We start from the raw sequence: 24,754 nt of genomic DNA on the forward strand, positions 1-24,754 counted from the left end.
TTTACTTTAGAATTTTTTGGCCATGTCCTGTCCTGTTAGACTGATTTAAATCATTATTTCATGTAGATTAAGTTTAAATGAGGAACGAGTTCAAGACTCATTTGTCGAAGCTTCTCTTGTAAATATCTGTGCTTGATCTGTTTCAATTTTATTCTGATGTCTTCTGCGTTCAACGTTCCTTGTCTTTCCTTCTCTAAACGTTTTTGTTCTGCCATCATTTGCTGACGCTGTATTTCTTCCAAACTGCGACAAATTTTATATGAGACGATAATTAAATTGCAAATAAGAAATAATACCGATTTTGCTCCTCTTCCTCTCGCACGGTGTTCAGCCCCTCAATACACTCCTTCCTGTCATCAATAATCTTGTGCCGTTGGAGAATATTTTGGTGTTCCTTCAACTTGTTTTCATGATACTTTTGAACCATCATACTCCTGAATTTTTCCCGTTCCATCTAGACATTAACATAAAGTGAAATAATCTGTGCTAACTGCGCTGAATTACAATAGTCACCTTTTTGTTAGGATCGATGACATTAACAGCCCTGTTCAAGACAGTGGACATGTTCACAAGCTGGTTACGAACTTGTTCGCTACGCATCAACTTGCAAAGTAGGTCCCCTCCTTCAGGGGAATCCTCTCTTTGACTTTCGCTCAGATCGATTCCGAAGTTGATACATTGTTTCCCACGATCAATGTGAATCTGACAAAATTGTTCAAATTAATAAACGTTTTCACTGATTGGGAGCCCAAAATAACTAATACCTGAATGTCATTGTGTCTCACATGATCAACAAGCAATCTTTCCAGGTGAAATGGAATGGTAAATCTTGCCAGTTCAATCAATCTTACAAATTCCAAAGTTTGGTAAAGATAGGCCACTTGTCGAACCAAACGAACTAAAGTCACATCTTGCAGAGCAGGAATATTCTGCCGAATAGTAATTCCACATTCGTCTAAAGAAATTTATGAATATCACAGAATTGCACGTTATCGCAATGCATGCAATAAATACCTGTCTGTATTTGTTGGATCACATTATAGACTCTTGAACACAAATTCAAGGGGTTAAAGTTGACCTCCGGCCAATTACACAAATCGTGAAGTTGGAGGGTTGCAGTTTTACGATCTGGTTCTTGATTGGAAGAAAAACGTAAGCGAAATGGCAGATCTCAGTGCTTTTGACATTAATGTCACACAAATTGAGGAAATAGCCATCGATAAGGATGAAGAAGCGAAGGAGTATGCTCTTAAAATCTACGAGCAAATTCGAAGGTTAGAGAAGCCATCTAAGGCAGATTTTAGTGATGAGATCATCTCAACTACGGATTCATCAAACTCTTCAACATCCATAACATTCTCGGATGATTCATACGAGGATGAAATTCCTGAAAAGATCCCAGCAGAACAATTTATTAAGCTGGAGTCCGATGGAAGAACCTACCTAGCTCCTTTATTCAAAGGCGCAAAAGCTTTGCAGCAGTGGCAACACGTGGTATTACATCATGAAAAGAGGCTGTGCGAAGTAATGCAAACCTTAGAATCAATCGGAAGGAAAAGCGAAGTGGTAGAACAACTGAGAGAAGTGCGAAAGCGAGTGACTGACATGAGTGTTGGGAGAATACGGGATAAAACTAAAATTGCCAGGTTAGCTATATTAACGAGAACCTAAAAAATTGAATCTTGAAGATATAAAAAATTCACGGGAATTTTTAGTTGTTACCAAATCTGTTAAGAGACTGGCCCTTGTGGGAGGCTGAGTTAGGCCCAAAATAATGGCCAACCTTTGTGCTTTTTCCAGTGGTGACTCGTCTGTTTCAATGAATCTATCAAACTCTGGGCGAGCAGAGGGCAGTGAAATTGCCAAGGTGGCTACCAGAACTCTGAAAATATTTTGATTGTTACTTAGATTAACGAACCAAGAAAAACACATCTTTATAGTTTTTCCTGTAGAATTCACAGACATACACTCATATTGTTTGTGAAGCTGTTAGTTTTCAAGTTATTCAACAAAGTAACTTTTTTATGAGCCATCCTATATAACTATTTTTACACGATTCAATGCCACTTATAATATTATTCCCTTTCTTTAACAAAAACTCTTTGTACATCTAAATGAAAGTCATTCTTGATGATATTCTCACCTGCAAGCCATTTTTTGCAATTCCTCCTGAGTGATATTCTTCTTCATTTCCTTGCTCAGTTGCAGCAGTTTGAAAAGGGCAGCAGCATGGAATAAGTAATTTCCCACCTTCTGAAATACTACGGCTAACTTTTGATAATAATTAGCCATAGTTTTGGGAACAGGCATTTTCTTGGACAGATTCATTAAATTGTTGATGTCCTCAACAGCCTTGTAGGCTTCCTGCCACAATTCCATTTGAATAAGAAAAGCCAGTTGATGAAGTCTGAAACGATCAACCCTCAATCAAAACAAATCATTGTATAGAGAAAAAAGTATGCCTTACCTAATCTCAAGATTTAACTGGTGCATCTCAGGTTTGGACATGGAGACATTAGTAACTCGGGCAGGCAACTTGCATGTGTTTTCTAAATGTTTTTTGTCGCTTATCACACAGCTTTCGGAACTCGGTATTAATAATTATGGTCCGCGTGGTCCGACAAGGACTGTACTTCATACTTATCCACATGTGGTGCACGTAATTTAGGTCAGGTGTTAATTGTTAGTACCTGTTTTACTTTATTAATAATTAGTTTATTTATAGGTGTATTATAATCTGGTTGTTGTCATAGGTAGGTCTGGCAAACCACCAATTATTATTATTTTTTAGAGTATTTGTGAATAGTTACTTTTTGTCAAATTAGTTTATTTAAGTAGTTGTCAAGATAAAAATAAAAAACAGTTCTTTACTATATTCGCGATCATCAACATCCTTCAACAATAAGGACACACATTTACCTGTACACACACCCAATATAACTTAGGTGCCTCTTTTGTTAGGAAATTATTACTTAAATAAATAAATAAAATAACGGAAACTTAAAGACAGTTTTTTTTTTATATTTTCCATTTATTTTAATTAAATCAATCTTCTGTTCCGCTTCCACTGCTGCAAAAAAAATGTAATAATTAGTACGAATTAATTTAAAATAACTGTTTTTTACCTCCATATGTTAATTTCTATGCGAAATTCTTCCAATGATATTTCTGATGGAAATCGGAAACCGATTTCTCCTTTATTTGACTTTAAATTTAGTCTTATTTGATCGTTGATTCGATAATATGTATCAATTTCTTGAAAGCGAACTGCTTTAATGGACAAATTCTCATTATAATAATAAATATTTATAAATCTTTTTGTTTTATTTACGAAAATCTCCGCCTCTTGCTCCCCTAAGTTTTTGTAATTGACATATACGTGTTCGTAAAGTCCCTCCATTTTCTTTTTCTTATATATTACAGGTTTCCTAAAATAAAAACGATGTTGTAGGATAAAATGAACCTGGCTATTGCGTCAGACGAATGCATAAATTAACAAACAAATAAATGTGATTAAGATCTGTTTTGTACGTTGGATTTAGGTGAAACTACTTTCATCTATCCTATTTAATTCAGATTCTATTAATTAAGTGAACTGCGAAGAACTTTCTACTTTTGCCTTGCATTGTCTAAATACGAAATAAACGGGAAATTTGTACGAACGGGCGGGTAAAGGAAATGCAAATATTCGCGTAAAAACCGACGTTTATAATTGATAGAACATCATCATAGAATCTCCTTAATGCAACACGAGCTGGGTTTAACTAAATTTTCTCCCATTATAAATTTATATCGTATAAAACATCACTTTAAATACACATAAATACAGTTAGGAAAAAAAGTATTTGCACACTTCAAGAATTGATATTATTACGTAATGAAAAAATCTATCGCACCTTAAGGATTTTATTTTGAAAATGATTTAAATTTACATTAGTTTTGATTGAAAAGATCATTGGGAAAAAAATCGAATCTCTAGTTTTAGCCATTAAAGAAATATTTTTATGCAAAGAAAGTATTTGCACATCTTTCTCGGTCGGAATAAGTAATAAAAAAAACGAGAATGCATAAACAAGTTATTGCTTGTGCGGCATATTTATTCCATTATTACTCATAGTTTTACATCATATCAAATTTACTGCAATCAACATGTCTCCTAAGAAAAGTGAAATTAATAGCAAAACTAGAATTGAAGTAATCAATTTGCGAAATCAAGGAAAGAGTTATCGGGAAATAGCATCACAGTTGCAATTAGACTTTTCTTCAGTCAGATATACAGGGTGTTTCCTAACTACGTGTAAAAAATTTAAAGGCGTAATCCTCGACTGATTTCGAGTCAAAAAAGTTTAATAAACATATGTCCGCAAATGCCTTGTTTCCAAGATACAGGGTGTTGAAATGTGACAAGAAAAAGAGATTTTATTTCCAAAATGACTCAATTTGGGTATTTGAATTTTAGAAAAGACAAATTTTTGGGGGAATGCTTTAATGATTAATTATAAGAATTGCTGAAAATGACCACCATTACTCATAATGCACGCTTCCATCCTTCTTGTTAATGATTGTCTCACTCTCTCGAAAACTCCTGGTGTGTTGCATATCGTTTCACATCCGGTAATTATACGTTCCTGAAGTTGATCTAGAGTGTTTATTGGGATAGCATAGACAAGTCTCTTCAGATCACCCCAAAAGTAGAAGTCCAGAGGATTACAATCCGGGGACCTTGCTGGCCACGACTGATTAGGCTCTGGGACACCTCTGCCTATCCATTTATTTGGAAAAGTTGCATTTAAGTGCTCGCGGACGCGTAAAGAAAAATGTGCTGGCGCACCGTCATGCATAAACCACATTTGAAGCCTCTGTGCAATAGGTACTTCTTCCAGTAAAACTGATAAAGTATTTTGCAAAAAATTTAAATATGTTTCTCCATTAAGATGATGCGGCAAAAAGTAGGGTCCAATCAAATAATCTCCAACTCTACCGGCCCATACATTTAGAGAAAATTGATGTTGGAACCGCTCGTCCACAATTGAATGAGGATTTTCATCAGCCCAAATGTGATTATTGTGGAAGTTGATAATTGCACTTCTAGAAAACGTCGCTTCATCTGTGAACAATACACGAGAAAGGAATTGTGGATCTAATGCAACTTTTTGTAGGATCAATTGACTAAACTGAATACGTGGAGGATAATCTTGAGGTAACAAGGCTTGTACTCTTTATATGTGGTACGGGTAAAGTTGTTGCTCTTTTAAAACAGTCCACACTACTTTATGACTAATATTTAAAACGGCAGCTATTTTACGAGTACTTGTTCCGGGGTTTTCTTCAATACGTCTTAAGATTTCTTCCTCCACTTCTGGTGTTCGACGTGTTATTGGCTTTCCTCCTCCTGGAGTTTTCAAAAGAGATTCTGTATCACAAAGACGTTGAAAGAGGTTTTTAAAGGTTTGGTGGTTGGGAACTTGGTGGTTTGGAAACCTTTCCATGTAAATGCGCCTCGCTGCCAAACACTTACCATCAGCAAGGCCGTAAACAAAAACCATATTGGCCATTTCTTGATTAGTGTAATTAAGCATTTGAAAAATTTTCAAAACTGAGGTATAATCTGATTTTTGGGACACAGAACTAAATTCTTTCACTTTAGAGAGTAAAACACCAAAATAACACTGACTATCTTGTTTATAGTAGTGGAAGTAGCAAAAAAAAATAACAATAAACAAATTAGTAAATACCACCAAACCTTTAGAAACATTTAAAACCTTTTTCAACGACTTTCAGTCAACACCCTGTATCTTGGAAACAAGGCATTTGCGGACATATGTTTATTAAACTTTTTTGACTCAAAATCAGTCGAGGATTACGCCTTTAAATTTTTTACACGTAGTTAGGAAACACCCTGTATATGAAAAAGGTTTATAATTATGAATAGAATACAATCAGCTACTCAAATGCAGGGTGTGCCATTTAAAAAAATGTAACTTTTGATAGTCACATTTTTTTTGAACGAACCTGTAGGTCTCTAAATATTTTAAAAATATGCATATTTCATACCCATATTACATAACATATTCAGTTTGGGAATAAATTTTAAATGGAAGTCATAAAATTACTTTGTAATTTCATTGACTCACCCTGTACAAACTTCGATATGTTATTCTACGTTTAATGCTAAGCAAAAAAGTTCCTCTGAACATAAACACAGAAAGGCTTCGTTTAGGGTATACAGGGCTATAAAAGTTAATTTTGAAAAAATTTTTTAAATAATTTCAAAAACTGTTGTTGATATTTTAAAGAAATTTGGTAGAGGAAAATATGTCATTAAAAGACATCTTTTGCAAAGAAAGTAAATAAAATTTGTAACCAGTGGCTCGCGTACCAATTGCTAGAATCAGACGTAAAATAATGGGACGCCAGTGTTTTTTTAAAACAGGAATTCCTGATTTTTTAAATCCCCAAAAATTTTCCTAAAACAAAGGTCTCTTAAAGGTTTATAGTAAAATGTATCGTTTTCAAGAAATAAAGTTTTAGAAATCACAGAGATAAATTATTATTGATTAATTGATATAAATTATATCTCGACACACTTTACGATAAACCCTTAAGAGACCTTTTTTTGTAAAATGATTGGAGATTTAAAAAATAAGGAAATCTTGTTTAACAAACAGTTGTGCCACATTTTTTTGTCTGGTTGATTGTAGCAATTGATATTACGCACGCCACTCCTTACAGAATTGATTTGCCTTTAATTGTAAAAAAACGTCTTTTAATATCGTGTTTTCCTTGATGAAAATTCCTTAAAATACCAACAACCGTTTTTGAAATATGTACTTAAAAAATGTAATTTTCAAAATGAACTTTTATAGCACTCTATATCCTAAACAATGCCCTTTCGAACTTATATTTTTAGGATTTTTTTTTCTTATAATTACATGTAGAATAACTTATTGAAGTTTATACATTTTCTCCTAAAATACCCTGTATTTAACTTTTTTTTCCACCTCTTTTACATTCCGAGATAACAAAAATGGTCGAACTTGTACAGGGTGTCTATTTTATTTCTGATAAGTATGCTCGCTTTGAAAATAGATTTTACAGAGTGATTTTTATAATTTGACATATTTTCAAGCGACTAACCAGTTTTTTTTTATATTAAAGTGACATTTTAAAATTATAGTAATTGATACCTGCGCCGCTTAAATGGGTTTCATTTTTAACTATTTAGTTACGAAATGAGGGCAACTACCTTCATCAATTAATAAATAGAACCAATAATAACAATATTTGCTGCAGTTCTACAGATACATGATGTGATTTTTATGCAATCAATTATCTATTTTTCTTACGATTTCTCCATTATACAGGGTGTTAATTAAATACACGTATTTATTTCAAGGGATCTTTAACTGATTTTTTCACAAAAAGTTTCTATGAATATAGGTCCGCAACGTTTTCGTTTAAAAACTAGAGAATGTTGAAATTTCATTTATAATTTGTTTTTTTTTATATTTTCAGACAGAGATGTAATCATTGTACAAAATTTGGCATACAGAGTTTTTTTATAACTAAAAATCCAAATATTGTCTTAATTTTTTGATTGCCGATAGAGGGCGCCACACACAGGGTTCCATCACATGTTAATTGGCCCTAACATTTTGCGCTAAACTGTATGCCACTTTTGCATTAATAGGCCTATTGTACGTTCACTTATATTCAAAAAAGGTACTTTTGGAAAATGTGTGTAGAACTAATCGTTTTGGAGATAAATGGGTTTGTAATTAACATGACATCGGTAAAATTAATTTAATAACAATTATTAAAATTATCAAAATTAATTTAATATTATAATAGTTATTGAAAATGGCCACCTCTTTTTCAAGAGCACCTTTTTTAATATAAGTAAATGTACAATAGGTCTATTAAAGCAAAAGTGACATACAGTGTAGCGCAAAAAAGTTAAGGACAATTAAAATGTGATTGAACCCTGTATGTGGCGCCCTCTATCAGTAATCAAAAAATTAAGACAATATTTTGATTTTGCGTCATAGTCATAAAAAAACTCTGTATGCCAAATTTTGTTCGATTATTACATCTCTGTCCGAAAATATAAAAAAAAAAACAAATTACAAATGAAATTTTAACACCCTCTAGTTCTTAAACCAAGACGTTGGGATCTAAATTCGTAAGAACTTTTGTGATGAAATCAGTTAAAGATTCATCCCTTGAAATAAGTACATATACTTAATTAACACTCTGTATACCATAAAAGGATGACCACAACTTTTTTACTATTATCTAACTTTGGTTTCATAAAAATCGAGTACGGGATTACAAAAACCACATATCTTTTACAACTACAATAGCAACTAACATAAGAGGCACCCTCTACAGTGTGGTAGGAGTTAATCTGTTTTAACAGAGGAAACCGATTTCCAGGTTGGATAGAGCAAAATCGACTTAGATATCATTTAGGCTTAATTTCTGAGAAATGTTTAATGGTAAAAACCGCCTGACGATATTTTCACTGCCAACCGAGGTTTTTTAACATTTGGTCATTTTGAAAAGTGCCTATAACTTTTTTATTTCATGAATCATTTCTGTAAACACATTCCTAAAGCACCTTTTTAAGTGCAATTCAGTGGCTTACTCAGATTTTTTGTAGTTTTCCATTTTATCAGAATATTTTTTTTTTATGGAGATCATATTCAAGGGAAAAACCATTGAGATAAAAAAGGAATTGCAAGAGGTTACTAGGCAAGCTTTTGCAGTTATTAGATCAATTTAATGTAAGTCTGTGTGTAAAAAATGTTTACTATGTGTTTTCCTGGAAGGTGTTCAGTTTGCACATCTTCGCCAATTATTTTTTTAATGCAAAATTATTTAAAATTATCTAAAAGTATTAATCTTTAATTTAATCTCAACACGAACATTTTTTAAGTTTATAGTCAACTATGTTTTCCATTAAAAAAAAGAAAATTCTGTATTTCTCATAAAATGGACAACTATAGAAAAAACCTGAGTAAATTACTGGATCGCACTAAAAAAAGTACCTTAAAAATGTGTTTGCAGAACTGAAATAAAAAAATTATGGGCAGTTTTCAAAATGGCCGAAAATTGAAAAACTTCCTATATTTCGGTTGGCAGTGAAAATACCGTTAAGCGGATTTACCACTAAACAAAAATATCTCAAAAATCGAACCCATGACATGTAAGTCGATTTTGTTCTATCTAATCGGGAAGTAGGTTTTCTTTGTTAAAACAGCCCAATTGCGACCACACTATCCAGTATATAAAATTAGCATTGAGTGAGCTTACAATACATATTCTCTGGGAGTAATATTATGCTTCTCCTGACAGTTAAATATTAACTGTTAAAGTTTTACGTTAACTATATGGCCCCACTTAACTATTTTTTGAAACCATTTTTTTACATTAATACAGTCTCAAAATTAATTATTCGTCTACTTAAGTTATTTTCAAAAAATCGGTCATAATAAAGACAAAAACCGCGTCTAATGTAAAATAAATCTGTTCACAATTAAATTATTAAGTTTTTGTGGAATTAGAAGAAAATCAAAATATTTATCAACATTTCTTGGGGCATGATAATGCTTGTCGGATGACTCGAAGGCGAATTGCTTCCAGAAGCCATGAGTCGTAAATCAAATACAAGAAAAAGTCACTTAATATCACTAACTTATTACTAAAAACGAATGTCACTAAGGTTACACTAATTTACATTTACACGAATCTTTACTAACTACCGTATAGGGTGACAAATGTCTTGTGCCAATGATCTCTTTCACGAAAGGTAGACCGTATGTTAATCAATGGATGAGAGACGTGACAATCCGGGGCCAGACCTCTCAATCTCAACTCTCGATAATTACTGTCCACTCTTCCTGAACTTTCATTTTTTTCTTTTCTTTTTGTCCGCTGGCCTTGTTTTGCTCCCCTTGCATGTTAAACATAAGTGTGTCCCTTATTCCCGGGGTTCCTGGAAGTCATACCATAAAGAATGATAATGGATGTTTTTGGTCGACAGAGTAGCGAGAAAATCAGAACCCCGATCGATTACATAGGGTCCTACCAATACAAAGAGTCTGTCTGCCTGTCTACTTAGGGGTATTCGCTAAATTTATAATGGCGCCGACATGCTTTTAAATTTATAATGCAGAGCGAAAGTATTAGTTCACTTGGCTCGTCCAATAAAATATTTGCTATTTCCTTATTTCTTTTTAGTAAAGTTCCTTCAGATAAATTGAACAAAGTATTTGGGATATTTGAGTAGTATTCATATTTACAGAAGACGAGTTAATTTTCAAAAATGGGTCATAAATATTCTGAAGTTCCTCCTCATTTAAGAGCGTTAATTATAAAATTAAATAACGAAGAAAAATCGCAACGTGAAATAGCCAAAATTGTTGGTATAAATAGATCAATAGTCTAATCTATTATAAAAAAATTTAAAACATCGAAAACAACTGCAACATTGCCAGGAACAGGAAGAAAATGTGCCTTGACCGAACGCATGAAACGAGAAATTATTAGAAAAGTGACAATAAATCCAATTGTTACGGCTAAAGACTTGATAAAAAACGTTGAACATAATTACAACAATATGAAAATTATTAAGAAACAATGATTTGAGGGCACGAGTAGGTACGACAAAAACCATTCGTTATTAAAGTGAACAGAACAGCATCTTGAATTTGTCTAAATGTATCTGTTCAAAGACATTGAATTCTGGAAAAAACATTATAGTATTTACAGATGAAACTAAAATAGAGCAATTTGGAAAATCAAAAAAAGTTTTGGTGTACAGGAAACGAGAAGAATCTTATAAACCTAAAAATACATGTATAATTCCAACAGTGAAATATGGAGGTGGTTTTGTTTTTATCTGAGGGTGCATGTCTTGGTAAGAGGTTGGTCGATTTCATTTTAATGACGAGATTATGAATCGCTTTGTCTATTTAGACATTCTTAAGAATAATTTACACGAAAGCGCAAATAATATGAAAATTTTATATAAATATGATTTTCAACAAGACAATGAGTCTAAACACAATGCTTGAATAGTTAGGGAATGGTTATTGTCTATACACCAAAAGTGTTGGAAATGCCACCTCAGTCACCGGATATAAATCCCATAGAAAATGTGTTGTCAGAACTGAAAGAGAGAGTAAAGAAACATCAAATATCTAATAAGCAGGAGCTAAAAGCCAGATATTTGGAAGAATGGGCAAAAATCCCAGTGGAAGTTATCAGAAAATTAGTTGGATCAATGCCTAACAGGTTGGGAGAAATTATAAAATCAAAAAGATATCCTACACGATACTGAATTAAGACATTTCGCATAAATATGACAGTGGATGAATAATTTTTCTCTTCTGCTGTTTGGTTTTTAAGAATTTGTTAATTATTTTTGAAAGACATCGTTAACACTTTATTCGCATATTTGAGGTAAAAACGATACATTTTCGTTTATGAAATGAAGTTCATATAAATTTAAGTAATTTGGATTTTGTACCAATTTTTTAAATATTCTGCTAGTGGACGAATGTATGCAGCTGAATAGAAACATGAGAAGGTAGAGGGTGTCGTATTTTTATAAAACAGTTAAATCGACTTACCAAAAAAAAATCTGTTACACGTTGGTGTGGTTGGATGGAGGTTCTCATCACAGCAAGCGTTGTAGAAATGAAATATTCGCCGTATTCCTATTTCTGTAAAGGGCCTTTGAACTTTTTTGCCCAATTCCATTCAGCATAAAAAAATCTAAAAATCAAATAAACGCACTGCGTTGCCACTTTGAGAGCCGTTTTCTCAAATCAGTACTTAGAGATTTTTTAGACACCTCAGTATTCTCGAATTAAGTAAGTTCTTAAGTAATACGCATGTGAGCATTCCTTATTTAAGTTAAGATCATTAGTTAATGTTATCTGAAAATAATACAGGGTTTGGTTATAAATTTTTCCTGAGATAAGCGTGAGTTGTGGAACCATTTGCTGCACAGTGTACAAACATGTGCTGACCATAAAAAGGGACAATAGCTAGATGATGGACCCATAATTGCTTGTTTGTTGAAATGTCTTTGTTGAGTGCTATTGGCATTAGTCATTGTATGTCACGCCATGAAGGCCGTGTAAGGTTAAGGGGTCAATTCGGCCCCCACGGGCGATTGATCTGAAATTTTTACCAATTGTCCCTATCACTCAAAGGACTTACCACATAAAATTTCAACTTCCTAAGTCTCACCATTCAAGGGTAGGACGGGGTTGAGGGTGAAAACTTTAAAACGCCATATCTCGGGAACTATTCATTGTACAGCGTGGGGCAAAATGGTGCGTCCTTCAGTAACCACCTTCTTATATATATATATATATATATATATATATATAATCTTTATTTCTCAATTAAGAAATGGGCTATCGACCAATGTGGTCTTTCTGCCCGTGAAATACAACTTAAAGGTATTAAAACTAATAGAAGGGAAGAAAACAAACAATTAGACAGCCGGAAAAATGAAAAACTCACTCCATGAAGTAGTCCAGCAGGGTTTTAGAGGGGAACAGGAATCGGTGTTGTCTCGTCTGTCTTGTTAGGCAAAAGAGGTACAGTAAAGTCCAATTGTGATGGTTGTCCCTCCATTTCGCTTCTAGATGCGTTAGTCTTTCCGTTATTTTAGTCAGTTGTGTGCGTTCATACAGGAGTTCGTTGGAAGGGTTGTGCAAGGGGTTTTGAGGGTGTCTAATTTTCCACCTTCTTATTTTCATATACTTATAGATTTATCGGTTGATGCCAAAGGGCCGAAATCTAAAAAAAAAAAAAAAACTTAGGTGATTTTAGAGGAGTTCGCACTTTGGTACACTAACCATTTTTGCACACTGTGTAGAGGGCCTCTCCAAGTATCTACCCACGTTGAATCAGATTTGTACAAAATTCAGTATTTGAGATATAGCGATTCAAAGTATAGCTATACGGAGTTATTCACCCAACCCGTTCATTAGAAATTTACTAGGATCTAAAAGTGATACGAATTTGAAAATTTGGAGTTAAGTTAAGTTCGACATATACTATTTTTTAAACCGGAAATAGCTGTAACTTGCTTATTTCAAGTGGAACCCCCAGTATATTATTTTATTTTTAGATTCTACATAATATTTTAGGTACATTTTCTGTATAATGTTCTATACTTAGTTCTTACCGTTTTTGAGATATTTGACCTTGAATTAAAAACATGCCTCTGTAATGACCAATTTTAAAATTGCATATCTCTGTAACTATTAAAGACATAATATCCATATTTTTCAGAATGCCAATACATAGTCTTAGGTTCACTCTTTCACTATTTACATGGCTTAGTATTTTACAGGGTATCCAAAATTCAGCTCCTGACATTTACATTTTTGTAGTTGCAAAAGTCATTTTTTTTTTTAAATGGGACACCCTATAACTTTAAGCAGTACCAAGTAGAAAATGTAATTCTCCATTGAACTGTATTAGGGTTACCTATACCTATTCCAAACCTTTTTCCAAATAATTAAGTTTATGTGAAATTAATAGTAGATATTCATTCTGGTAAATTTTTATTATTTGCGTAGTTGTCTGTGGAAAAGAAATAATGACAGTTATTTGTTAATAATGACAGTTATTGTACGTTTTTGTTTTTCGGTGGCTGTTAGTAGCAAAATTAAAGTGAAACTTTCAATCAAAATTGAGAATATCAGCGTTTGTGTATAATTGCATCAAAATTGAAAATATCAGCATTCGTATATTCTGATAATTGCATATCTCTGTAGCTATTAAAGACATAATATCCATATTTTAAAATTGGTCATTACAGAGGCATGTTTTTAATTCAAGGTCAAATATCTCAAAAACGGTAAGAACTAAGTATAGAACATTATACAGAAAATGTACCTAAAATATTATGTAGAATCTAAAAATAAAATAATATACTGGGGGTTCCACTTGAAATAAGCAAGTTACAGCTATTTCCGGTTAAACCGGAAGTGACAGCAAGTTGAAAATATTTAAAAAAAATAGTATATGTCGAACTTAACTTAACTCCAAATTTTCAAACTCGTATCACTTTTAGATCCTAGTAAATTTCTAATGAACGGGTTGGGTGAATAACTCCGTATAGCTATACTTTGAATCGCTATATCTCAAATACTGAATTTTGTACAAATCTGATTCAACGTGGGTAGATACTTCGAGAGGCCCTCTACACAGTGTGCAAAAATGGTTAGTGTACCAAAGTGCGAACTCCTCTAAAATCATCTAAGTTTTTTTTTTTTTTAGATTTCGGCCCTTTGGCATCAACCGATAAATCTATAAGTATATGAAAATAAGAAGGTGGTTACTGAAGGACGCACCATTTTGCCCCACGCTGTACGATGAATAGTTCCCGAGATATGGCGTTTTAAAGTTTTCACCCTCAACCCCGTCCTACCCTTGAATGGTGAGACTTAGGAAGTTGAAATTTTATGTGGTAAGTCCTTTGAGTGATAGGGAGAATTGGTAAAAATTTCAGATCAATCGCCCGTGGGGGCCGAATTGACCCCTTAACCTTACACGGCCTTTGGTTTTACCAAAAAAACCACCCGTCAAGTGGACGCAATTAGCGTCAACGACCTCCTAATTGATGGATGCTTCTGTTAGGTTTAGTTTAGATTATTGGCAACCCTCCTTTTCCTTAGAAACGACTAGCATGGAAAAATGTAAGATTACGTTTAGTTGAAAAGTTGACGAGGGGTTGCGTTCGGGGGTGCCGATGACGAGTTGTATCGGGATTATTCTGGAGTCGATGCCTGATAGTAAAGGAGTGCTTCAAAACTTACCCCAAAACTTACATGCATGACAAGGACACCAGCCATATAGATCATAGAGAGAGTTATTGTTTTTGTATGATAATTTTCATACAATAATGTAGGTTAAGGTTCTCTTCAGAATCATTTGATCTGAATTAGATAAAGAATAATAATCACTCTTGGGTACTTTGTCCAATACTGAAATGTCAATCCTGAGGTTAATGACACACGGGCAAGGATATAATGATTTTTTTTATCCGTATATCTAGGGCTATATTGTCTCACTCAACTTACCATGTCTTATCTATGTTGGGTCTACAAATTAGATGATAACTAAAAGCTAAAATACTATATAAATCGCTCAACTTAAGGGATGTTCTGGTTTCACCGTGAGAACCTAAAAGCGGTAGTACGCACGTGTACTTCTAAGATATCATGATTTTCTTGCCCTTGTAAATTGTTTACATTGACTTTGTTATTCACAGAGTCTATGTGTTAAAATGTTAATTCCAAAAACCCTTTAAGTTTAATTTTTTTAAATCGTCGAGACCAGAACCCCAAATCCGGGGGAACTTATCTAATCAGTCAAAAAGTTTACTTAAGTTAATAATCCATCTTCTGTAAAACTGTTGTGTTAGCGCTGCTATTATTTTGCACACCAATGTATGTGTACATCTCTGTTTAATCTTTCTAAAATTAATGGAAACTGCGGAGTTCGGTCAGGTTATAAAATCCTTTCAAAAAAATAAGATAAAGTTGATAAAAACATTTCTCTTTTAAGTAATATGCAAAACAAAGGATGACTTTGCTAAATTATTGCGAAAACAACCACCGTATATGAAGTCTACAGATGATAGAATATTTTATCCAAAAAAGAATACAAATTTAAATAAACACGATGAGATACCATTTAATTTTGATGTGATTGAAAAATCAATAAATTTTTGAAGAAGTTATCTATATACAGGGTGTTTCACTTTATAGTAGCAGGACTTTAACAGTCGATAGAAGACCTTTTCTTAAGATGAAAATGTTATATAAATACATATTGAAAACGGCTCCATTTTTGAGATACAGTGTGACAAACTTGACTTTTTTTTTCATTTTTTTTTAATAATTCACTTAAATATCAAAATACAGTCATGAAATTTGATATTTTGAGATTTTTCGCAGTGCCGAATTTATATTTGTTAAAATTTTCGTAAAATTTACAGAGGGCGCCATATGCAACATACTAGTGCATGTTTAAATTATGATAACTTTTTTGTGCCTCCTTGTAGCAACTTTTTTTAATCAAAATGGATTCCCCGTTCATTTTTTCCTAAAAAAGGTACTCTTGTTATAGATTGCTAAATGTTACTATTTTCGAGATATTTTGAATTTGGTCCCTAGTAATACGACTTGCTTCCACAGGGGAATTGTGATTTGATAGTAAATAATTTATTTCGTTAATTTTTATATGTTTGATAAAATATTAAAATATTTTTTTAATTCATTTATATATATCAACGTTATTAATATTATGACTATTCCATTTAACATTATTTATTTATTAACATTTCAATATTTTGGAAAAAAATTAATACTAAACACTTTTTAATTTTTAATTAATACAAAACAAAGAAGTAATCATAATCCAACTAGTCTAAAAATTACTGGAACATCGTCCCACATTTTTGAAATTGAAATAAATGGAATTAACACGTTAAAACCCCTAAATGAAATAAACAGTAATAGTAACAATCATCTTAATTTTCATAAATAACATTATTATTAGTATTATTGTTGCTAGTTATGACAGTTGCTTGGCAACCAGTTCAAGTCCCGCTTCGATAATCTCAGTTGTCATTTTCGATGCTTATGTGTTTATTTCACTTAGAGGTTTTAAGGTGTTAATTCCATTTGTTTCAATTTCAAAAATGTGGAACGATATTCCAGTAATTTTTAGATTAGTTGGATTATCATGACTTCTTTGTTTTGTATTAATTAACATACAATCACAATATTAATAACGTTGATAAATGAATTAAAAAAATATTTTAACATTTATCAAATATATAAAAATTGGCGAAATAAATGATTTACTATCAAATCACAGCTCCTCTGTGGAAGCAAGTCGTACTGCTAGGGACTAAATTCATAATATCTCGAAAATAGTAACATTTAGCAATCTATAATAAGAGTACCTTTTTTAGGAAAAAATGAACGGGGAATCCATTTTGATTAAAAAAAAGTTGCTACAAGGAGGCACAGAAAAGTTATCATAATTTGAACATTCTCTAGTATGTGTTGCATATGGCGCTCTCTGTAAATTTGACGAAAATTTCAACAAACATAAATTCGGCACTACGAAAAATCCCAAAATATCAAATTTCATGGCTATATCTTAATATTTGAGTGAATTATTTTTAAAAAATGAAAGAAAAAAGTCAAGTTTGCCACCCTGTATGTAAAAAACTGAGCCGTTTTCAATATATATTTGTATAATATTTTCATCTTAAGAAAAGGTCTTCTATCGATTGTTAAAGTCCTGGTGCTATAAACTGGAACATCCGTATACATATGAACTTTACTGAACTCCTGAAGACCAAATCCTACTAACGCAGTCCTGAGTTGATATTACTGATTTACCAAGTAATGCTAGCTTAACACAATGTCTATTAAAAATACATGTAACTTGAGAAAAAATGAAAACATTTGGGAACAATCGGGAACAATTGAGAATAAAAATGTTACCTATAAGTAAGAATAAATATTAATAATTCTGAAAGAACAAGTCCTAAATGCACTAAATCTGAATGATCAAGATCTATAAATAGGCTAATTAATATAAATTAAAAAGAAAAATAAGATAAGTGGTAATAGAATATTCAAACCACCAAAGAGGCAGCAATCTGATTTACAAGTATTAAAGAATAGCTTCAAATCTTTTTCACAAGACACTAAAATTAATGTACCAAAGAATAATAATGAAATGACACAAATGAGAAATCGTAATTATGCAATTAAATATTTAAACTAATTAAAGATTATTCAAGTATCTTTATCGAAATTTTTTCAGCGGCTCTTGAAAATTAACTTTTTTTTTAATAGTTTCAGTTTTTTTAACTGCACGCGTTGTGCTTGCTCCAGAGGAGATATGTAAATTTAAAGTAAATCGTTCATAATTACCTCGGGATGGTAAATTAAGAACTCCTTTTAGATTATAGGATATCTTATTAGCTTTTAAACATTTTACTACAATTTTAGGATTAACTTTATATTTTTCATAAAAGTAATTAATAGAATTAGATAAAAAATTATTAAGATGTTAAAAGTTTAATAAATTCATCAAGTGTAATCAGCCTTGATATTTTTTTTATTTATTTAAATTATTTTTTAAGTTATTGTAAAATATTGTACTGTGGGGTATTGAATTGTAATGTAAGCTATTGTTGTATTGAATGGTATTAAGGCAGAGAATTATGGTAATATAGCATGGTATTGAGGAATAGCCTCGTGACGAATAGTAAAGTATTGTGTTAAATGGCATCGCGTGGAAATGTTTAAAAAATAAATTTAATTAAATGGAAAAATAAATTAAATGATTTACCCCTAGTGAGAGTAAATTAATAGAATTAGATCATTTAATAACCAATGTACCTGAATTACAAGAATTAATCGAAGAATCGGGTTATAATATTCAAACTGTCAATAATTGTGTTCAAAACCTAAAAGGTCTCCCAGATTCATATAAAGATATGATAATAATTTTTTTTAAAGCACTGAATAACATACATATTACTAAAGAAATATTTGATAGAAGAAATAATTGATAAATTATTAGCGAGAGAACAGAAATATAAAAAATGATAACAAAACAAACATCTAAACACAATGATGAAAGTGGTATAAACGAAATGAACAAAATATTTAGTACGATGATAATAGAAACAAAAGACAATTAGAAGATAGGTAGATATATGAATAAAACTTTAAAAGATATAAAATTTCAAGATGATTTTAAATCTATATTTGAGAAGAAAGGTATTAACGAATATTCTAAAAAAGAATTATTAGAAATGAAAACTAGTAAAAAAGGTCCCACATTTAAAGATAGTGAAAAAATTAAAATCGTTAATATTCCTGAAGGGAAAAATATTATCAATGGAAAAATAAAATGAGATAATTTTATCCCAACATTAATTTCTAAGATTTAAATGAAATTACTTATCATTTAAATATTTAAATATAGCCGACATTGCTACCAATTATCTAAGTTTATTTTATAGCCTACATAAATAATTGTGATATTTTCATACAATAAAATGTCAAGGTATTTAATTCAATTTTAAATGAATCAATTTATTTCAACCCAAATCAATGATTGTCTGAAGGACCTAAGTGCATATGCTGAATTTCAAAAAAGAGTGAAAGATCGGATCAACTTGGATATCATGGAAACCACTTACAGCGTTGATTTTTTTTTCATATTTTACTCGATTAGTAGTATACAAATATGTGATTTTTATGGTGCGAAAATACCCTATTCAAAAGTTTGATTTTTCACATTAATTTCATTACTTAAGTGTCTTACGGGATCGTGGAGTGAAAAGGATTGCTGGATGGGGTAAGTTAAGGTAAAATAAGGTAAGTCAAAGTAAATTAAGGTAAGTTGAGGTAAGGTAAGGTGTCATAATTGCGCAGGGGCCATGCTAATCGTTTCTTTATCGTTCCAAGGTAAGATAAGGTAAGTCATGGTAAGGTAAGGTAATATAAGAGGTTGAGTAATTGTAATTATAGACCAAATATGAGAACAGTTAACGCGTTCCTGAGTTATAGTTTTTGCGTTTCACACTAGTCTAACTTATGGATATAGGGCATAAGGGTGGTAATGGTTAGTTCAGGTACCTTAATTTACTTTGACTTACTTTGATATACCTTACCTTATCTTACCTTAACTTACCCCATCCAGCATCCCTTTTCACTCCACGGTCTCGTAAGACACTTAAGTAATGAAATTAATGTAAAAAAGCGAATTTTTGAACAGAGCATTTCCACACCAAAAAAACACATATTCGTAAACTAGTAATCGAGTAGATTATGGGGAAAAAGCAACACTCTAAATGGTTTCCGTGATATCCAATTTTTACCGAAAGATCTATACAGATCAGAATATTCTGCAACCAATGAGTTTGAAAGAATTATGATTAGAAATATGAGTGCTCAATTTAAAGAATATGAGAATAAAATTATAACTTTAGCTAATTTAGGTTTATTGAAAATATCTTTTCCTAAATAAATGGACGATATTCGGTGTTCTGTTTGTTTACTATTTAAATATCCAGATGAATTTTATAAGTACAAAAATCCTGATAGAAGATGTAAATAATGTAAAATCTATACAAATTGTAAGCGTTTGCTATGTGAATGTGGTAGATATTATATTAAAACTTATTATCAAAGACACTTGCAGTCAAATTTACATAAAAAGGGAATAGGTGTTTATTGAAATAATTTTTTTTATAATAAATTGGTTGTCTTAAAATGGAAGAACGTTTAAATGAATATGCATTAAAGATTTATATACTTTTGCTAAAAAACTAGGTATAAAATATGTGAAGAGTTATGCTAAAGATGAGTTAATAGGAAAAATTATAAAACAGTTTGAAAAGAAGAAGAAAGAAAGAAGAAATAAGAAAATAAATAAATTTTTTCCATTTGATCAGGATATAATAGCAGAACCAAGGAAAGGAAGAATAATGAAGAAAAAATGCAAAGAAGGTGGTGAATATATTAGAAAAGATCAAATGCTATTACACAAATTAGATAAACTTAAACTACCAGAGTTATATAATATTGCTAAAGAACTAAAAATACAATACATTACAAGATATAAAAAAGCTGAGCTGATAGAACAGATCATGAGGCAACATGAAAAACATAAAGAAGAATAAAACAAGAAATTGAATTATTTATTTCCATTTGACACAGATATAGTAGTACCCCCAAAAAAAAAAGAATAAACCAAATAAAATGTGATTATTGAGGCCAAGGGCTTCCTGAGATCCTGCCTAACAGTAGTGACTGCTTCAATAGGCACCCACGATGTAATTCACTTGCGCTGGCGTGGTTATTTATAGAATCGAAGGACCAGACGGTCTACCGTCATCAATTAAAGGGGTTTCAAGGTTCTAAAGGTCAGAGAAACACCGCCGCTCCAATTAACATTAATTTACTCACAACGATAGTTCTTGTACAGACTTAATAACGAAAGAAGAACAAAGGTCACAATTACAGAATTAAGCATCGAATTGCACGAGATCTGATACAGAGAGGAAGTAACACGAGTCGCGGTTTCTGAGTTGATTCGCGAGTTGCACAAGATCTGATACAGAGAGAAAAGTGCGCGATCTGGAGTCGCCAAAGGCCAAGAGAGAATTGCCGCTGAAGTTACCAACGGCCAAAAGAGTAGAGAGGAGAGATCGCAGGTGCCGGTATGTACCAAGGATTCGCCCAGGGGTCGTAAAAAAAACACGTCGCACCTTGGCTGGAGAGCACTCATCGACATTACTAATGTGCTTTGTTAGATCGTCGGTGAACGGTTTTTTTTTTGTTTTTTTTTGTCGAGGAAAAAATCTTTGAAAGACACCCGGCCTGTTGTTCTGGCGGCCGGGTAGTATGGGATTCACTCGGGGAACACTCTTCGGCGTTAACCGACGGTCCCCGAGCGCCTACCCACTAAAAAACCCCGTTCTCTATAGTTAAACTGTCAAGACCCGGTACCGTCCCGAGGGACATCTCGTCAGTGATCGGTGAACGGTTTAGATGATCTTTTTAGTTCTGACCACGAGAGGCCGGGTACATAATTGTACTCTACCGCTTTTATACAGAGATAAGTTGCAAAAGGTCCCATTTTATTTTAGTTTAAGTTGCTTTTAAAGGTAGATTCTTAACCTATCAACATAATAATAAAGAAAGCAACACTGACATATCTTACTATATGGACTCCATTAAAAATAAAGCAAATAATCTTATTAAAAACGCTTTGGATATGCATAATAATATTGAAATAAATTTAAAGTTGGAATCTGATTTTAAAAATTTAGAACAAGAAATGACGCACAAGTTTCAACTACCTAATGTAATAGTAAGAGGAGAAAATGATTTAATTAATTACTGGGATACTCAAAGAGATTTATTTATATCCATATGTGATGAATTAGAAGCTAAAGGATCAGGCTGGGCTTTAAGCAGAATAGATAATTTAAGAATTAATATTAACAAATATAAACCGTTAAATGGAAGTTCATATATCGCACTACCAAAATGGATAGAGGATAAGAAATCATGGATCAATATAAAAAATAAAGATAATGAGTGTTTTCGATATTCAGTTTCATATGCGTTAAAGATACCAAAAACAAGATCCACAAAGATAGGCACAATATCTCAAACCAGAATACAAAGATTTATTAAATTTTAATGGAATTGAATTTCCAATTAAAATTCGAGACATTCTTAAATTTGAAACACAGAATAAAATTAATATCACAGTATTCAGTTTTGAAGATACTACGTTCCATCCATTATACCATAATAAAAAACAAGAGTATGATAAAAACATTGATCTACTTTATTTTGAAAATCATTATTATTGGATTAAAAGTTTAAGTCGATTATTAAATAACCGATTAGAAATTGATGGACATAAAAAATATTTCTGGAGAAGATGTTTAAATTATAATGCTAGAACTGAAGAAGCTGTTAAAAAGCACCAAGTAATATGTAGTTGTTCGGGTTAGGGGGTTCGTTCCTCAATTGGCGCGAGTACCACCCTCGTGAATATTTTACAGGATTTCGTGACTCGCGGACAATGAACTCGGGAGTACTTTACAATTCATTTATTGTACCATTGAACAATACACGAAGTAATGCACTTAACTAACTTAATAATTCACGCCCGGAGTGGTTGTTACAAGTCGGAAAAGGGTGCGCGAGGTAGCTGAGGATCTCACAGTGTCTTGGTCGTGATGTTGTTGCACTGAGAGATGATAGATGAAAGAGAGATTTCTACATTTCTAGGTCTTAAATAGTAGAGCTAAGGGCCGGTACTCATAGACGTACCCCTAACTTGGAAGCAATTGTCGGCTTCCCGGCTACTCATCGTGTTAACGCGCAACGTCCAGATGAATAGCCGACTGGACCTTCGTTGGCCAGGCCGGCGGAGCGGCGTTTAAATTGAACGGACATTATGGCTCCGATAAAGAACATTGCTGGAGATCCCAATCATAAAACAACCACCATCTGGGGATGATGGATGCTAACGCTGAGAATTCCTTGAATTTATATATCGAAATATCGATTTTTCATATATCAAGCTATTCTTGCCAAGTTGAACGTGTGTCTAAGCATTCTCTGAATATTTTTAAACGATATTGTCTTTCTATTCCATTTTCTAATTTATATTTAGGTATAACAGGCAAGCAGGTTTCATCATTACTACTGTTAAGACTGTAACTAGTCACATCGGACTATTTCCTTAATTAAGATACCCGATGCTACGCCCCTGTATTTGTAATTTCGTTTTAGTTCCCGAATCCTACTAGGTTTTTTTTCTGTAAGTTAGTTTAGTAATAGTCACGTGCATTCAAGGAATTCTCAGCGTTAGCACCCATCATCCACAGATGGTGGTTGTTTTATGATTGGGATTTCTAGCAATGTTCTTTGTCGGAGCCATACTGTCCGTCCAATTTAAACGCCGCTCCGCCGGCCTGGCCAACGAAGGCCCAGTCGGCTATTCATCTGGACGTTGCGCGTTAACACGATGAGTAGCCGGGAAGCCGACAATTGCTTCTAAGTTAGGGGTACGTCTATGAGTACCGGCCCTTAGTTCTATTATTTAAAACCCAAAAAATGTAGAAATCTCTCTCTCATCTATCATCTCTCAGTGCAACAACATCACGACCAAGAGACTGTGAGATCCTCAGCTACCTCGCGCACCCCTTTTCGACTTGTAACAACCACTCCGGGCGTGAATGATTAAGTTAGTTAAGTGCATTACTTCGTGTATTGTTCAATAGTGCAATAAATTAATTGTAAAGTACTCCCGAGTTCATTGTCCGCGAGTTACGAGATCCTGTAAAATATTCACGAGGGTGGTACTCGCCCCAATCGAGGAACGAACCCCCTAACCCGAACAGATATACAGGAATAGTTATTAACGTCAAAGCTAAGCCTTATTAGATTTTTTAAAATCGAATCTATTTCAAAAGTTGCAATTAATGTTAAATGTTCAATACTTTTGGTAGTGCTGTACATTAATTTTGTTACCGCAACGAACCAGCTGCTATCACTTTATTCCGAATACTTTCTCTGTTTAGCCTTTACGCACCTCCTAAAATTCTCATATATCAAGCTATTTTTGCCAAGCTGTACAGTGAGGACAAAAAGTCTGGAATAATTTGATTTAAAATTCATTGGTTTATTTTCGGAAAAAACGCTGAGACTCGTCGATTTTTATTTTTGTCCGCGATTTTTCTAACGGTAAATTCCTGTATACAGGGTAACCAAAAACCAAGTTACGACAACAAACTTCATTTTTTCAAATAAAAACATTTATTTTATATTTCATTTTTAAATCCTACTTCAGATTCTAAGCAAGTTTCATGTAGCATTTCCTATACCCAAACCCAATAGTTATCGAGAAATTTACAATTGAATATCATAAAACGCACTTACAAAATAAATTCATATAATTGTAAGTCAAGTTGCCTTAGCTTGGTTATCATGGAGGTTACCTTGGTAACTTACTCAATAAACCTTGTTATGTTGTAAGTATTTTTATTGTAACATTTGTGCTCTTCTTTCTTCGTCTCTTTTGTTAATCGTCATATTATTTAAAGTTAAGTGTAGAAATTTAATAAGCATAAGTTATTTTGAATTTTGTTTTTAAA

General features: G+C 32.6%; 3 protein-coding genes and 1 non-coding gene across 4 annotated transcripts in view; 2 read left to right on the plus strand and 2 right to left on the minus strand.

The window, feature by feature from the left end:
• Positions 1 to 24,754, plus strand: part of LOC136418209 (uncharacterized) — a 166,165-nt gene that overhangs the window by 99,512 nt on the left and 41,899 nt on the right. The gene's annotated exons all lie outside the window — the stretch shown is intronic.
• The window catches only part of LOC136418206 (piggyBac transposable element-derived protein 4-like), a 73,765-nt gene that overhangs the window by 23,413 nt on the left and 25,598 nt on the right, over positions 1 to 24,754 (plus strand). The window lies entirely within an intron of this gene.
• LOC136418144 (eukaryotic translation initiation factor 3 subunit A-like) lies at positions 1,634 to 2,547 on the minus strand. Its single transcript, XM_066404105.1, has 4 exons — positions 2,468 to 2,547; positions 2,144 to 2,407; positions 1,723 to 1,882; positions 1,634 to 1,651 (listed from the first exon to the last, which is right to left on the minus strand). The coding sequence occupies exons 1-4, from the start codon at positions 2,506 to 2,508 to the stop codon at positions 1,634 to 1,636; spliced, it is 483 nt and encodes a 160-aa protein (XP_066260202.1). The 5' UTR covers positions 2,509 to 2,547.
• On the minus strand, positions 19,460 to 19,563 carry LOC136418260 (U6 spliceosomal RNA). Its single transcript, XR_010752902.1, has one exon. It is a non-coding gene; the product is annotated as a U6 spliceosomal RNA (small nuclear RNA).

This window comes from Euwallacea similis, chromosome 33 (assembly GCF_039881205.1).
Source record: "Euwallacea similis isolate ESF13 chromosome 33, ESF131.1, whole genome shotgun sequence".
NCBI classification, from domain to species: domain Eukaryota; kingdom Metazoa; phylum Arthropoda; class Insecta; order Coleoptera; family Curculionidae; genus Euwallacea; species Euwallacea similis.